The sequence below is a fragment of the Pelodiscus sinensis genome, chromosome 2 (assembly GCF_049634645.1).
Source record: "Pelodiscus sinensis isolate JC-2024 chromosome 2, ASM4963464v1, whole genome shotgun sequence".
Lineage (NCBI taxonomy): Eukaryota > Metazoa > Chordata > Testudines > Trionychidae > Pelodiscus > Pelodiscus sinensis.
In genome coordinates, this window is record NC_134712.1 from 225,969,965 (window position 1) to 225,984,316 (window position 14,352).

At 44.4% G+C, this 14,352-nt stretch overlaps 1 protein-coding gene across 11 annotated transcripts in view; it reads right to left on the minus strand.

Annotated features, from left to right (window-relative positions):
• ABI1 (abl interactor 1) overlaps positions 1 to 14,352 on the minus strand; it is a 142,623-nt gene that overhangs the window by 33,167 nt on the left and 95,104 nt on the right. For all 11 annotated transcript variants that reach the window (XM_075922547.1, XM_006115270.4, XM_006115276.4 and 8 more), the window contains one exon: positions 12,014 to 12,190. In XM_075922547.1, coding sequence (XP_075778662.1) covers positions 12,014 to 12,190 — 177 coding nt within the window. The remainder of the gene's footprint in view (positions 1 to 12,013; positions 12,191 to 14,352) is intronic.

Genomic DNA, 14,352 nt, shown 5'->3' on the forward strand with positions numbered 1-14,352 from the left:
TAAACAATCAGTTACAACCACTGACCATTCATTTAGTGGATTTTAAAAACACATTTACCTACATTTAGCATAAGACATTTCTATTTCTACTTTAACCTTCCTTTTATAATAAATTGGACTTAGACACCCTGATAGCACCAATTCTACCTAACTTTCATTCTTCACACAGACTATTTTAAAATTCTAGCAGGGTTGCCAGAAAAGCATAATTTTTTTCCCAGCAATATTCTTTTTTTAAGCCCTGGATTTTCTGTGTGGATAACAGCATTTGGACCTGTTTTTTTCCCTTCACAAGTCAAAAGGAAGAGAATGGAAGAATGGTTAAGATGGATTGAGTATAATTTATTTTTAAGTTACCAAGCCAGAGTTTTTGTACATTAAAGAAGCATTTCATGTTGTGATGGGTTTTGATTTACATGAAGTTGAGGAAGAAATGACCTGGGCTATGTCCCCCTGCCTCCATCCCATGATCGCTAAGTGATATTTAGTATCTAACTGACTAGCAGAATCTGCTTGCATTGTACATTATTCTTGCTGCCATTTACACACAATGTTTGTTCAATGAAAAGGGAGTCCTGTTAAGTCTAATCAGAAGTGAAACTGTTTTTTTAAAAAAAAAAACACCACTGCCCACATGTGATGCATCTAAACCAAACTCATGCTAACCCCCTAAGCCTGCTGTTCACATTCCAGGAAATATCCTACAATACTTAGCACTGCCTCCTTCAAAGGGAAGGGTTTGAGTATTGAGTAGAGCTATGGAGAGAGCCTGAAAAACCCACTGACCCACAACCAAGCAAGCATGTAATTAGGTATATCCTGGGTCATTTCTGGGGTGGCCTGTTCCTGTATCCGACACAACTCCAAGGTTCCCTAAGGATCTCAAGGCATTAGTGGCAGTTATGGCAGTATTGTAGCCTTTCGGTGCATAAAAACTGTGCAGGGCACTTTAATACTAGAAGCATCAACTCCTCCCATAGCACTTTCCCAGTAGGAGGGAAATAGACTGTGGAGAACAGCTGCTGCCTATCTTCTCCCTCTCCCATCAGCACAGCATTAACCACACAAGAGCTGCTGATCTCATGGGCTTAGAGAGGGAGAAATACACAGCAGAGCCTGCCTGTCCTCATGCCCCTTCACACGTGCTTGCTTTTGCTCCTCTCCTTCTCCATGATAATCCACTCTGTATTCCCATAGTAGGGAGACTGAAAATAAAGCATGGTCCAGCTGTGTTGAGAAACTTGTTCCCTTAGGAAAGGGCACACAGGAACAAATGCTTTCAGGGAGAGGAGTACAGGCAGTCCCCGACTTATGTCAGATCCGCACTTACAAATGGGGCTTTTCTTGCCCCGGAGCTCACGGGCAGCGGGTCGCCACCCGTGTCTTCCGGGGCGAGAAAAGCTTCTCCCGGTCTCTCTGGTCTGCTGGGGGGGTCCAGTAAAGCCGATGGACACCCCCCAGCAGACCAGGGACACCAGAGCAAAGCCGCAGAGCATGCGGGCAGTGGGACAGTCCAGGCGTGCCGCGGCTGTCCCACTGCTGGCGTGCTCCGAGGCTTTGCTCCCCGTCTCCCTGGTCTGACCAGCAGACCAGGGAGATGGGGAGCAAAGCCTCGGAGCACGCCAGCAGTGGGACAGCCGCGGCACGCCTGGACTGTCCCACTACCCGCATGTTCTGCGGCTTTGCTCCGCATCTCCCAGGTCAGCAGACCAGGGAGACTGAGCAAAGCCGTGGAGGACTTGGGCGGTCCCGCCACCCCCGTCTCCCTGGTCTGCTGGAGGGGGGGGTACACCTAGTGCCCCCCCCCCAGCAGACCAGGCTTTTCTTGCCTACCCCTGGGGTAGAGCAGCTGGGGGTGCCGGGTTGGTCCCGCAGCGCCGCTCCGGACCAACTGTAGCCAGACACAAAACCCCATCTTGTTTTTCCACGAGCCCCATCTTGTTTTCCCCCCCCCCCCCCCCAGAGAGCAAGAGAAAGGCAGTCAGCCTTTGATGCCCTGGGAACACAGGTTTGCTGCCTGTCCCTGACTCTACCATAAACAGAAACCAGACAGTAAATGGGCTAGCTGACGACCCGGGGCCTCCCGTCGCCCTGATGGCTAGTACCAGTAATTGACACGCCTGCACTGTCCCAGAGAGGAATCTTCGCCCATCACATACCAGAGGTGCCCATTGTCTGCATTTTCCCAGGTGTGAATTATGCTTTGCACCCTTCGTGGGAAACTTGGCATTCAAAGCCATTTTTCCTAATTGGCCACTTGAGCCCAGGAAGAAGCCTACATGACCTAAGGGGTATAAAAGAGGTTCAGCAGCCCACCCCATTTGAGCTCCAATCATCTATACCTGCTGGCAGGTATTGATTGTCTCCCGAGGTCTGTGGGACGCCCAACCTCGCCCTACTTCTTCCCGAGGGATTGAGAGAAAGACGCTGGCCACGCCAAGTCTGGAACGCAGAGGTGAGAATATATACCTGCTATGTGTCTATTTTGCATGCATTTAATAAGAGCTCAGAGAACCAAAGGGTTTCATGGTACCTGTAAGTGACTTATTAGTGTAATTTCTGTCCTTCCTTTGTAGTGTCTGTGTTATCTGTAACACAGTAGTAGCATTTAACAGCTAAGTTTACCCTGTAACAATAAAATAGTAACTGTTTAAGCTTTAACCTGACTCCTTCAGTTGCTGTAACAGAACCAAGCACAATTTAAAAGAACTTCAGCCGGTCATAAGGGACTCACTGCCCTGACCGTCGGCTGACAGAATTGGCGTAGTCGGCAGGATTGTGCTATTGGTTCACATACAGCAACATGAAGCCTGTCATGATAGACATGGATTTTAGTGGTATAAAGAAAGGGTTTGCCCAGAAAGGTTGGGGCAACCCAAAATGGGATAGAGAAATGTTAGAAAAGGATTGGGGAAATCCTAAGGAGTTGTGGGTACAGTTCTGTAAGTATAGAACTGTCTGCAAGCTAAAGAATGGGACAAAGCCTGAGTCTGTGGAAAGGAGCCACTTTCCATTTAGCAAGGAAAACAGGATCAGGCCCAGACAAGCAGGCAGAAATGGAAAACAGGATCAGGCCCAAACAAGCAGGCAGGTAACAGATAAGATTGAAAGCCTTGTGATAGAACTAAGAAAAAGGCAGTAAGTACTGGGAATCTAAACCCTTAAAACATACAAGAGTAATATCTGAAACAAGGCCAGTTTTTATTTTAGAGATAAGAAAGTGTTTTAAGAAAAACACAGAGAATTTAAACTCTGCAGAGAATGGAGAGAATTGAGCAGTTGTGCAAATGCTAAAATGGTGTAGATAGAAAATTGTGGTTTCTTTACAGTCATTCTGAAGGAAAAATGGGCCCTTTTTCCAAAGGAATGTCTGTAAATAACCCAGGCAAATTTGACTCAAATCTGAACATTTGATTAGAGAGAGACGGTCAAAAGAACTCTAAAGGGAGGGGGTTCTATTGGAACTGAACTACCCCATTGAATAAAAAGGGAATGTAATTGTTGTACAGCTATGTAAAAATAGTGTAAGAAAGGTTCAGAGAGAATGTATGTGTATCTGTGTGTAGATATATATATATAGTGTAAATAATATGAAGTTTTAAGGTCCAGTAATCTTGTTTGTTTGTAGGTTTAAAACAAATTGGTTTGGTTTACTTTTAGTCCAAGTTGTTTAATGAAAGTACAGGAAAACTGTAAGCATAAAGAAAGAGTTACACTATATGCAAAGTTTAATGTGGCTAAGTAGTGTTGTAAACAAAGATTGCACATTTTCCTGTAAACTATAGAATGAGTAAAAAAAAAACTGCAAACAGACTAAAATGCTGTGAAAGCTCCAGGAGCCACACCAGGTTGTGATTTCCTTTGTGGTGCAAATGCCCTAGCTGGCAGCACAAAGAAGCTTTGCAGGTAATAGCTAAGTTTGATTAGCAAACTACCTGAAATCAGAAAGTTCAAATTGTAGCCCTCCAGAAAGAAAGAAAAAGGAGGTATTGGTATTGCTTTTTTAGTTCCAACAGGAGGTTGGGTATACTAGGAAAAGTTTAAATGTAAGCAGACTTTTAAGAAGGCAGAGAGAAGTCTGAGAAATTGGCATTTGTAAAAGATGTTACCCCTTTTGAACAAAATCTTGCAAAGGTTCGGGCATAGCCCTTGGTCTGATCAAGTGTTAATTGCTATCCATACAATTTCAGACCTAGAAGACAAATTGGCTAACTGCTTGTGTATATGTAAACCCTCAACTCCAATGAAGAGGGAAACAGCTGCAGTTTAACTTCTATGGAAAACCTGTAATGAGGTGTTCTTCAAAACTGACTGAATAAGAATGCAAACATGGAACTGGAAAAATGTAAAAGCCTCTGCTGCAGAAGTGGAGAGGTAGAAATGCATGTCCCTCAATACCCAGACAGAGCTAGATTCCCTTAAGGATGGGTGCTGAGAGTTAAAGCACCTCTCAGATTTATTTATTTTTTTTCTTCCCTCAGGAATATGTTTAAGAAAAGGACCAGGAGGTATAAGGCTTAGTAAACAAGCTCACCCTCCTTACCAAATTAATAGTAGACAAACCTGTCTCATTGGGAAAAGTCATTTAGCATGTGAAAAAAAGGGAAGGCAAAAAGTTTGGAGCCCTATATGGGCATGGTTGAAGGAATAAGGAAAGTAAAGCAGACATTGGAAAGTTACTAGGAATGAGACATTTTCTTTGAAAGAACAAAGCAAGTGATTTGAGGGAATGTGAAGATAAAAGGTGGACTCCATGGGAGTGTGGAAGGGATTAAGCAATGGTAGTAATATGTGAAGGGAAATCTTGTTTTAAAAATGATACCTTGTTTCTTTGCAGCCTCTTCATTAAGCACTGTGCAAATCATGTAGGCAAAGAAACAATCAAATGTAAACATTTTGTCTATGGACACCTTTGTTAAATCTGCAAAGGAAAATTAAGGATTCTACTGAAACTTAATTGGTTAACTGCATAAAGGAATGAGCTATATATATTGTAACTCTATTTTGTGAATTTCAAATTAAATAGTTTTATTTTGTTTTGGATAATGTCCTCTTGCTTAAAATTGCAAACAGACAAGGCACAAATTGGTTAGTGCTTCTGTTGGGCATTCAACTTTTAAGGTTAAATTTAACTTTCTAGAATCCAAATTATTAGTTTAGAAATTCAAGCTTTGAAACTTAACTGTCTCTTTCAAGGCTGAGTTAATAACACTTTTGGCTTGCTTTTAAATTCAACATTATATGTAAATACAGGCTGCCTGGTTATTTCAAAGGAAAGTGGACAGGGAAGGCTGTTGCTGTTTCAGCAGACACATCTACTGCACCCCTGTCCACAAACATAGAAGGAACAGCTCAGCTTGCAGAGCTGGCAGCAATCAATTAGCTTGTGAGGCAGGGGCCAGTACCATCTACACTAACTCCTATGCTGTATGGGCTGGAGCCACCCAGTGGATAACTAATTGGAAGAATAATAACTGGGAAATAGGAAAGCCTGTTTGGAGATTGGAATATTGGAAATGGATATACCAGTATGCAACCCAAAATGCCTTAAGCATAAGTCATGTGTCCAAAAGAATAACACCCTGACTGCATAGCTAAATAACCTAGCAGATGCAGCAGTACAAATTTTTGCTGCCCAGGTGGATTGGGAACGCCTGTACATTTGGCTACATGAAACCTTGGGACACACAGAGAGCGATAAGCTGGTGCGGCAGGCACATGCCAGGGGGTGGCCTATCACCCACAAACAAGCCAGAGATCTGGTACAAGCTTGCACCCTATGTGCTGAACTCAGGAAACATAACAGAAAGGCAATGATTTGCCAGGCTAAGAGATGGAAAAATACTATGGGCAACCTGGCAAGTAAATTATATTGGTACACTACCCACCAGTAAGCAAGGGTGGAAGTATGTTTTAACTGGAATGGAAATTGTTTCAGGAATTGGTTTTTGCTTACTCAACCCCAGTGGCAACAGGGTTGTTTACAGTCATGGGACTAAACCACTTAATAGCCCTGGTCCCAACACCCCAGTTTGGGAACACAAACCCATGTACTGCACTCCTATAAGGGAAAAGGAGTCTGGACAACTGCAGATGCTGGGCTAACACCAATAACCATTACTGAGGCTTGGATTGTATCCAAGACCGGCAAACCTTATGTTTTATTACAGGAAACTGAGGCAATAGCCCTAAACAGTGCTCCAGTGGGACGGATCCCTCCCAATGCTGGTGTGGATCTGGGAAACCACCATGAACTTTTTGTATATATACACCGCTTGCTGTTGTGCTTGCAACCACTGTTGTTAGTTACAGACTATTGAAATAAGACATGGTACTCCAACTCGCCATGGTCTTCTTCCTCATCCCAACTGCTACTGCTGTACCAGAACACCTTACTTGACTCCTCTACTGGACTGGGAATCGAGTTTGTCCCTCTCAGCCCAAATGACTGGTGAAACAAAGTGACATCTTCCGATGGGGACCGGTATGGTTCGATGACAGCGACTACCGCAATCCTCTAAATAACTCTGGGGGGAGATCAAGGGGGGAGGCAAGGGAAGTGGCAACAAACGGTATGGGATAAGACATGCTGTAACTAAAAATGTAAAGCCTCATGGCTAGATTGTCTAGCCCAACACCTAGGACTTTCGTTAACTCCCTTCCTTCACTCTATTGTAAATACTATAGTAACCATTTTACTTGTTGTAATTGCTTGCTGCATGCTTCTATGTATTGTCAGGCGTTTTGTGTACACTGCTACCTCCGCTGCACAAATCTGGTATATGGCATTGGGAAGCGATCCTAATCAATCCCTTGATCCAAATTATCTGATCAGACCCTGCTGATAGGGCGATTTTAGCTTCCTCCAAGGAGGGCAAAGGGTGCTGGCATCACCGCCATCTTGCGTTCTGGGACATAGTGAGGCGTGTCAAGGGGGTGGAATGTAGCCAGACACAAAACCCCATCTTGTTTTTCCACGAGCCCCATCTTGTTTCCCCCCCCCCCCCCCCCCAGAGAGCAAGAGAAAGGCAGTCAGCCTTTGATGCCCTGGGAACACAGGTTTGCTGCCTGTCCCTGACTCTACCATAAACAGAAACCAGACAGTAAATGGGCTAGCTGACGACCCGGGGCCTCCCGTCGCCCTGATGGCTAGTACCAGTAATTGACACGCCTGCACTGTCCCAGAGAGGAATCTTCGCCCATCACATACCAGAGGTGCCCATTGTCTGCATTTTCCCAGGTGTGAATTATGCTTTGCACCCTTCGTGGGAAACTTGGCATTCAAAGCCATTTTTCCTAATTGGCCACTTGAGCCCAGGAAGAAGCCTACATGACCTAAGGGGTATAAAAGAGGTTCAGCAGCCCACCCCATTTGAGCTCCAATCATCTATACCTGCTGGCAGGTATTGATTGTCTCCCGAGGTCTGTGGGACGCCCAACCTCGCCCTACTTCTTCCCGAGGGATTGAGAGAAAGACGCTGGCCACGCCAAGTCTGGAACGCAGAGGTGAGAATATATACCTGCTATGTGTCTATTTTGCATGCATTTAATAAGAGCTCAGAGAACCAAAGGGTTTCATGGTACCTGTAAGTGACTTATTAGTGTAATTTCTGTCCTTCCTTTGTAGTGTCTGTGTTATCTGTAACACAGTAGCAGCATTTAACAGCTAAGTTTACCCTGTAACAATAAAATAGTAACTGTTTAAGCTTTAACCTGACTCCTTCAGTTGCTGTAACAGAACCAAGCACAATTTAAAAGAACTTCAGCCGGTCATAAGGGACTCACTGCCCTGACCGTCGGCTGACACCAACCCAGCAGCACCCCAGCTGCTCTGCCCCAGGTGTCCTGATTCAGCCACTGCTGGTCATTTTCAGCAGCGGCTGAATCAGGACGCCTGGGGCAGAGCAGCTGGGGTGCTGCTGGGTTGCTCCAGTAGCACCGAGGAGCCGTGCTACTGGAGCAACCCAGCAGCACCCCAGTTGCTCTGCCCCAGGCTTCCTGGAATCAGCCGCTGATCAGTTTCAGCAGCAGCTGACTTGGGGACGCCTGGGTTTCTTAAGTTGAATCTGTATGTAAGTCAGAACTGGCATCCAGATTCAGCCGCGGTTGAAACTGATCAGTTTCAGCAGTGGCTGGCGCCAGTTCCGACTTACATACAGATTCAACTTAAGAACAAACCTACAGTCCCTATCTTGTACGCAACCCGGGGACTGCCTGTACTGGAGTAGTTCCAGGACCAGCTCTGTAGCTATCCTTTACTTCTTAAAGTAAACTGAGTAAGACCCAATTTGAATTTACAGTTAAATAGTTCTTGTATTGCTCATTAAAGTTGTTTCTAAAGTATATTACAAAGGCATTTAAATAACAGACACAGAACAGCAGGCACATTTGTTTCAACGACTTTTCCCTCATGTTTTCGTTCCCATTTCCTTATATCTCCCCTATTTTGTCTTCCCCCCCCAAATCAAAATGAAGTCATACAGAGAATGACAACTAAGCCTTAACAAAAACCATGTTGTTGCACTGTCTGAACATTAGTTAACACTTACTCTAAGCTAGGGGGAGAGGTAGATACGCTTAAGGGCAGAGATAGGATCCAGAGTGACTTAGACAAACTGGAGGATTGGGCCACAAGAAATCTGATGAGGTTCAACAAGGACAAGTGTAGCGTCCTGCATTTGGGATGGAAGAATCCCAAGCATTGTTACAGGCTGGGGACCAACCATTTAAGTAGTAGTACTGCAGAAAAGGACCTGGGAGTTACAGTGGATGAGAAGCTGGATATGAGTCAAGTGTGCCCTTGTAACCAAGAAGGCTAATGGCATATTAGGTTGCATTAAGAGGAGCATTGCCAGCAGATCCAGAGATATCATTATTCCCCTTTATTCGGCTTTGGTGAGGAGGCCTGCCACATCTGGAGTATTGTGTCCCGTTCTGGGCCCCCCATTACAAAAAGGATGTGGACGCATTGGAGAGGGTCCAGCGGAGGGCAACCAAAATGATTAGGGGGCTGGAGCATATGACTTATGAGGAGAGGCTGAGGGACTTGGGTCTGTTTAGTTTGCAGAGGCGAAGAGTGAGGAGGGATTTGATAGCAGCCTTCAACTTCCTGAAGGGAGTTTCCAAAGAGGATGGAGAAAGGCTATTCTCAGTAAAGACAGATGGCAGAACAAGGCACAATGGTCTCAAGTTGTGGGGGGAGAGGTCCAGGTTGGATATTAGGAAAACCTATTTCACTAGGAGGGTGGTGAAGCACTGGAATGGGTTACCTAGGGAAGTAGTGTAGTCTCCATCCCTACAGGTGTTTAAGTCTCAGCTTAAGAAAGCCCTGGCCAGGTGGATTTAGTTGGGATTGGTCCTGCCTAGAGCAGGGGGCTGGACTTGATGACCTTCTGAGGTCTCTTCCAATTCTATGGTTCTATGATACTCAGTATCACGTCTGTAAATATTATGCCCCATTTTATTGAAAGAAACAGTCTATGAGCAGTCCAAGGTAATATAATGCATCAATCTGGGGGTCAGCTAGGATTAGAACTACAATTTCTGGTTTTGTGAGGAAACCATGCTACCTCAAAGGCTCTAGACAGTTTCTACCAATACTTTAAATTTGGATGAATTTGTGGTCAAGAGTTTACAGCTGGCAGCAATAAAGTTTGAAATCCTCTTTATCCATATATTGGCTATGCAAAAGTTTGCAGAGCAACTTTTTCCATTCTGGCCACAAACCAGTCAGCCCCTATTTGGAAGAACCACCCTAGTCAGGTTTGAAACATAACTTGAGCTCCCAATACAGAGCCATTTTTGCTTTCAACAACAAGAACAACAACATACCTTAAGTCAAATTACTATGGGGTCTACACCATGGGGGGGAGGGCGGGGGGAGAAGAGTGGAGACTGTAGTAGTCAACGGGAGAAATTCTCCCATCAACTTTCCTTACTCTTCTCATCTGGGGTACAGTAACAGGGTTAATAGGAGAGTGATCTGTGGTTGATCTGGCAGGTCTTCCCTCCGCCTACTAAACTGACAGCAGGTGAATCGATCTCAGAGAGTCGATCCTGGCTGTAGTGTAGATGTAACGTGGGTCAATCACACAGTGAAGAAATGACAGTAAAATAAGAGGTAACAGCACACTACAAATCATGAACGTTAAGCTTCTGGTTTCTTTTTACAAATGGTTTCTAATACACTCAAGTTTCCATAAGGAGGTGAATTAGTTGGCAGATGGCAGAAACTACCAATGAAATGTGTATAAAAGTTCAAAGAGACTTCTAGAATAAGCTATTTGACCAGTGAAGAAGATGATGATCAGTTTCAAAAGGCAGGATATTTTTTCCTAAATAAAGTTGAACATGTTACTGAAACAGACACCAGAAAATAAAAGTATACAAATGGGAGAAAGCTGCTATTACTATCTAACATCACTGCACTCTGTTAACCATATATTTTGTTTATGAGGCTCCAGTATTCTGATCTTCTCAAGAGTCTATCACAGAGGTCTCTAAATGGAGAACTGACAGCTGGCTTTGAAACACTGATTCTGACGTTTCTCCACAGACTTTAGCTACCTTCACATATACAATGGGCCTTAAATGAAAAGTGCTAAACTTCTAGGAGGTCAAATGGATTATTTTGCATGGTTGCTTCTGACATTTTTCACACTGCACCCAGTACACTGTTTCAGCAGCTTTGCATCGCTTTACCAATCCAAAAGAGCCCTAAACCCAGTGGATCTGGTTCACAGGGCATATCTGTATTGCATTTAGAAGCTCACAGGGGGCTAGGGCTTAGGAGCTGTTTAATTGTGGTACAGATGCTCAGACTCTAGCTGAAGCCCAAGCTCTGAAATCCTCCCACCTTGCAGGGTCCTGTCCTTCAAAAGACCCAAGCTCAAGCCCTACCAGCTGGCATGAGCCCACTTGTGGGTTTTTAATTGCAGTGTAGATATGCCCTCAAAGGCGCTCTGCTGTGCAATGTGATCCTCACGCTCTATAGAGCCCCCTAATAGCTCCTGTGCTCCAAGGCTATTGACAGCTGTCACAAGGTAAAGCAGCCTTCTACACTGTACGTAGCCGCTGCTAAGCAACCTCAGGATCACAAATGCCAAGGACGCGTTGGAACCCTCTCATTTTCCTCCATCTTCAGCTGTAGCGACTGCCTCACTGCCACAGAGAAGGATCTAGTCCTCGGAAATGGGGACTGCAGAAAGATACTTTAAGATTGATGCAGCTGCTTTCCTGACTAGCACACACAAATCTTTATATGGCTACACGGCCCTGAATAAAAGCTTTTTAAGATAAGTCAGGATAAGACACCAATTAGCTAAATATACTATCATCTCAGCTGAGAAAGAAAATCAAATCTGCTATTACCAGACAAGGAAAGGCTCCCTCCCCCCCCCCCACACACTTCAAAAGGTGCCATTTTAATTAGACTTAATCAATTCTCCTGGGGCCATCTGTTGTACCTGAAAAAGTTGAGTTTGGTCAAGGCACTTATAGAAATGGAGAAAGATCTCCAAATGAACACCAAGGTGTCAACTCCCACTGATTTTCAAGAAGGGGGCACCTTTGTGCCTAAAAAAAGCCCTCTGCCTAATGAAATCTCCAGCCATCAAGTTTGCCCATGATTTAAACTCTAAAAGGTGGGAGTGTAGAAGAAGAAAGAGACAAAAAGGGTTTTCACAGAACTTTCTTAAAGTAGGAACATTTCTGATAGTAAGTCCCCCATGTCCCTTTTTCTGATGAGTCATTAGTGCAATTGCATTATGATGAAATATCCATTATCAGAATCACCAACCATTGTTTCCTGTTTTGTGGTTACTTTAGGCAGTCACAAGTTTATGGCAGAAATTGCTCAAGACCTTAACATAAAAATCTCACCTAGTGCTGCTGTTGACTACATTTGTATCAACCCCTCACTCTTCCTGGCAGTGCCAGGTACTAAGTATTTTGAACAACTATAATTACCACAGCATTCAACTCAATAAGTCTTCAAATGTACATGGATTCTCACCTTAACTCCATGGCCGACATCATCCAGCACTGTATAATCGATAGGTTTTCGAATGTACCTTACAGGACGCTCCATGTTTGCTGGCGCTATAATTTTATGAGTTCTTGATGTGTTCTTATTGGTTGTCAAAATACCTATCTCTCTGCGAGCCACTTTCTCTTTATGGATGTCCACAGTCTAGATTTAAAACAGAAAAGGATGTTTTGTTTAAAGTGGTGCCTGAACTTTCAAGTCAAGCTCAACTAAACAATGTAAATTATCAAATTAGCACTTGAAGCAAGCTATTTTATTACACCTCATTAAAATAAGAAAAAGTTTGCAAAAAATTTAGAGTAAACAAAAACCTTGTTCTAAAAATAAAATTACATTCTATGAATAACAATGCAGTTCTGACAATTGGTAACAAAGTGATCTATTATAAAATATTTGACCTTTAACACACACCTTACGGATATTACTGGATTAACTGTCAGCCCCCGAATAACTTACATTAGTAACCAGTTATTCTATTTTTACAGATGAGAAACAAAAACAAAGATTAAAAGGATTTACCCATAGCCACAGAGGATGACAGAGATCAAGTCAAAAGCTCACAGGCCAATTAATCAACTATTACAGAAGGGTAAGGGCTAGTTTATCCTTTCAGAGTTGGTGGTTTTGATACAAGAAGAAAAAAATCTATAGAGCTGTGGAAACACTCAGGCTATACACTTATTGCACCAGAGACCGTTTCCTTGCCTTTGCCATTTGGCTACCTTTTATTCCCGCTCCAAGTTTTCTCCTTACCACAGAAAACAGATCCAAAACTTAGATCCAAAACTTAACACTGTCTATTTTATGCCTTAAATAGGACATCAATCACTACTTAGAATGGAGATTTGGTTTGATGGATTCAATCTCTGGAATTAACTTCCAATGGTAAAATGTGACCTGTAAGGCACATCATCAATTTAGTTGTATATGCCAGGAGACAAATCTCCAATTTTATCACCGTTCACTCTTTTTCGGAGTTATTTTGATTAAAGCCCACAGAATCACTCTTGAGCCATAGTAACCCTAATTGGTGCATAGAGTCCTTTGAAGCAAATAATTCTCCATTTTCCTTTGGGCTGAAGGGGGAGAGAGGTTCATAGAAAGGAACAAAAGTACAGAAGAAAAGCAAGATCCTTATTTGTGAGTACTTGTTTGGATCAGTCTGGGTACAGAGGGCTGTTTCCACAATCAAAATTAGGGATGTTAGATATCATGTAATTTAATAATAGTGTAACTGCACAAAAACTTAGTGGTTACACGACTATTTGATGGTCTCCAGAAGTGGGGCAGGCAGTCAATGTGCTCCCAGGCCCACTCCCAGGGAGCCCCTTGCCACCCCACATCGCTGCCTCTGATACAGACGCAGCAGCATGGGGTGGCAGCAGCCTCTGTCCACAGGGAGCCCAAGCTCCCCACAGACAGAGGCTGCACCAACGCCGCCTATGCCATTTTCCCCCCACATTAAGCAAAGCCGGTGCTTGAAAAGCTGTCCCTCCCTCCCCGCCTCCCGAGCACCAGCTCCCACCCCCGCGCTGGCCTCTGCGGGAGGACAGCCAGCTCCATGGAGCCAGAACTCTTAAAATCTGGCTCCCTGTGTGTACTGGCTCCTGCCTGCTACCTCAGGCTTGCACTGCTGCCTCTCTACCAGAGCCAGCAGCATGGGGGGCATGCAGCTGCTCATGGGAAGCTGCTCCCCCCACCCTGGCTGCCTCAGTGTGTGTAGTCGTTAGGATTAACCGATAAGCCCAGGGTTATCAATTAATCATTTACATGACTATATGCTAAAATCCCTTCTCAAAGCCAGTACTGTCCTGCATACACTTTGTTTTCTATAGGGATGTTAGAGTGTGGCTATTTAAAGGGGTCAATTACCCAAATGGTGACACTGCTCCTCGTCTGGCTCCCAGAGCTACCTGCCACCCCACACCAATACAGAGGTAGCAGTGTGGGGTGGCAGCTGGCTCCCTAGGACCTAGACTGGTATCAGAAGTAGCAGTGCTGGGTGGCAGGCAGGAGCTGGGATGTATGGGGCAAGATGGAAGGTCCTGACATGGAGCATGGGACAGGAAGCAGGGAACAGGTTGGATAGGGCATGAGAGTTCCTGGGAGCCAGGCTGTGCCTGGCTGTTTAGGGAAGGCTACAGGAGGCTGTGCCTCCCCACCCAGTCCCCCATACAATTTCTGAATCCGAATGAGGTCCTCAGCCAAAAAAACATTTGCCTATCCCTTCTGTAAAACAAAAACACTTCCCTCCCCCCAGCAGTGTGTTTCAGAGTCCAGGTCAGTTTATTCAGGACTGTGCTACT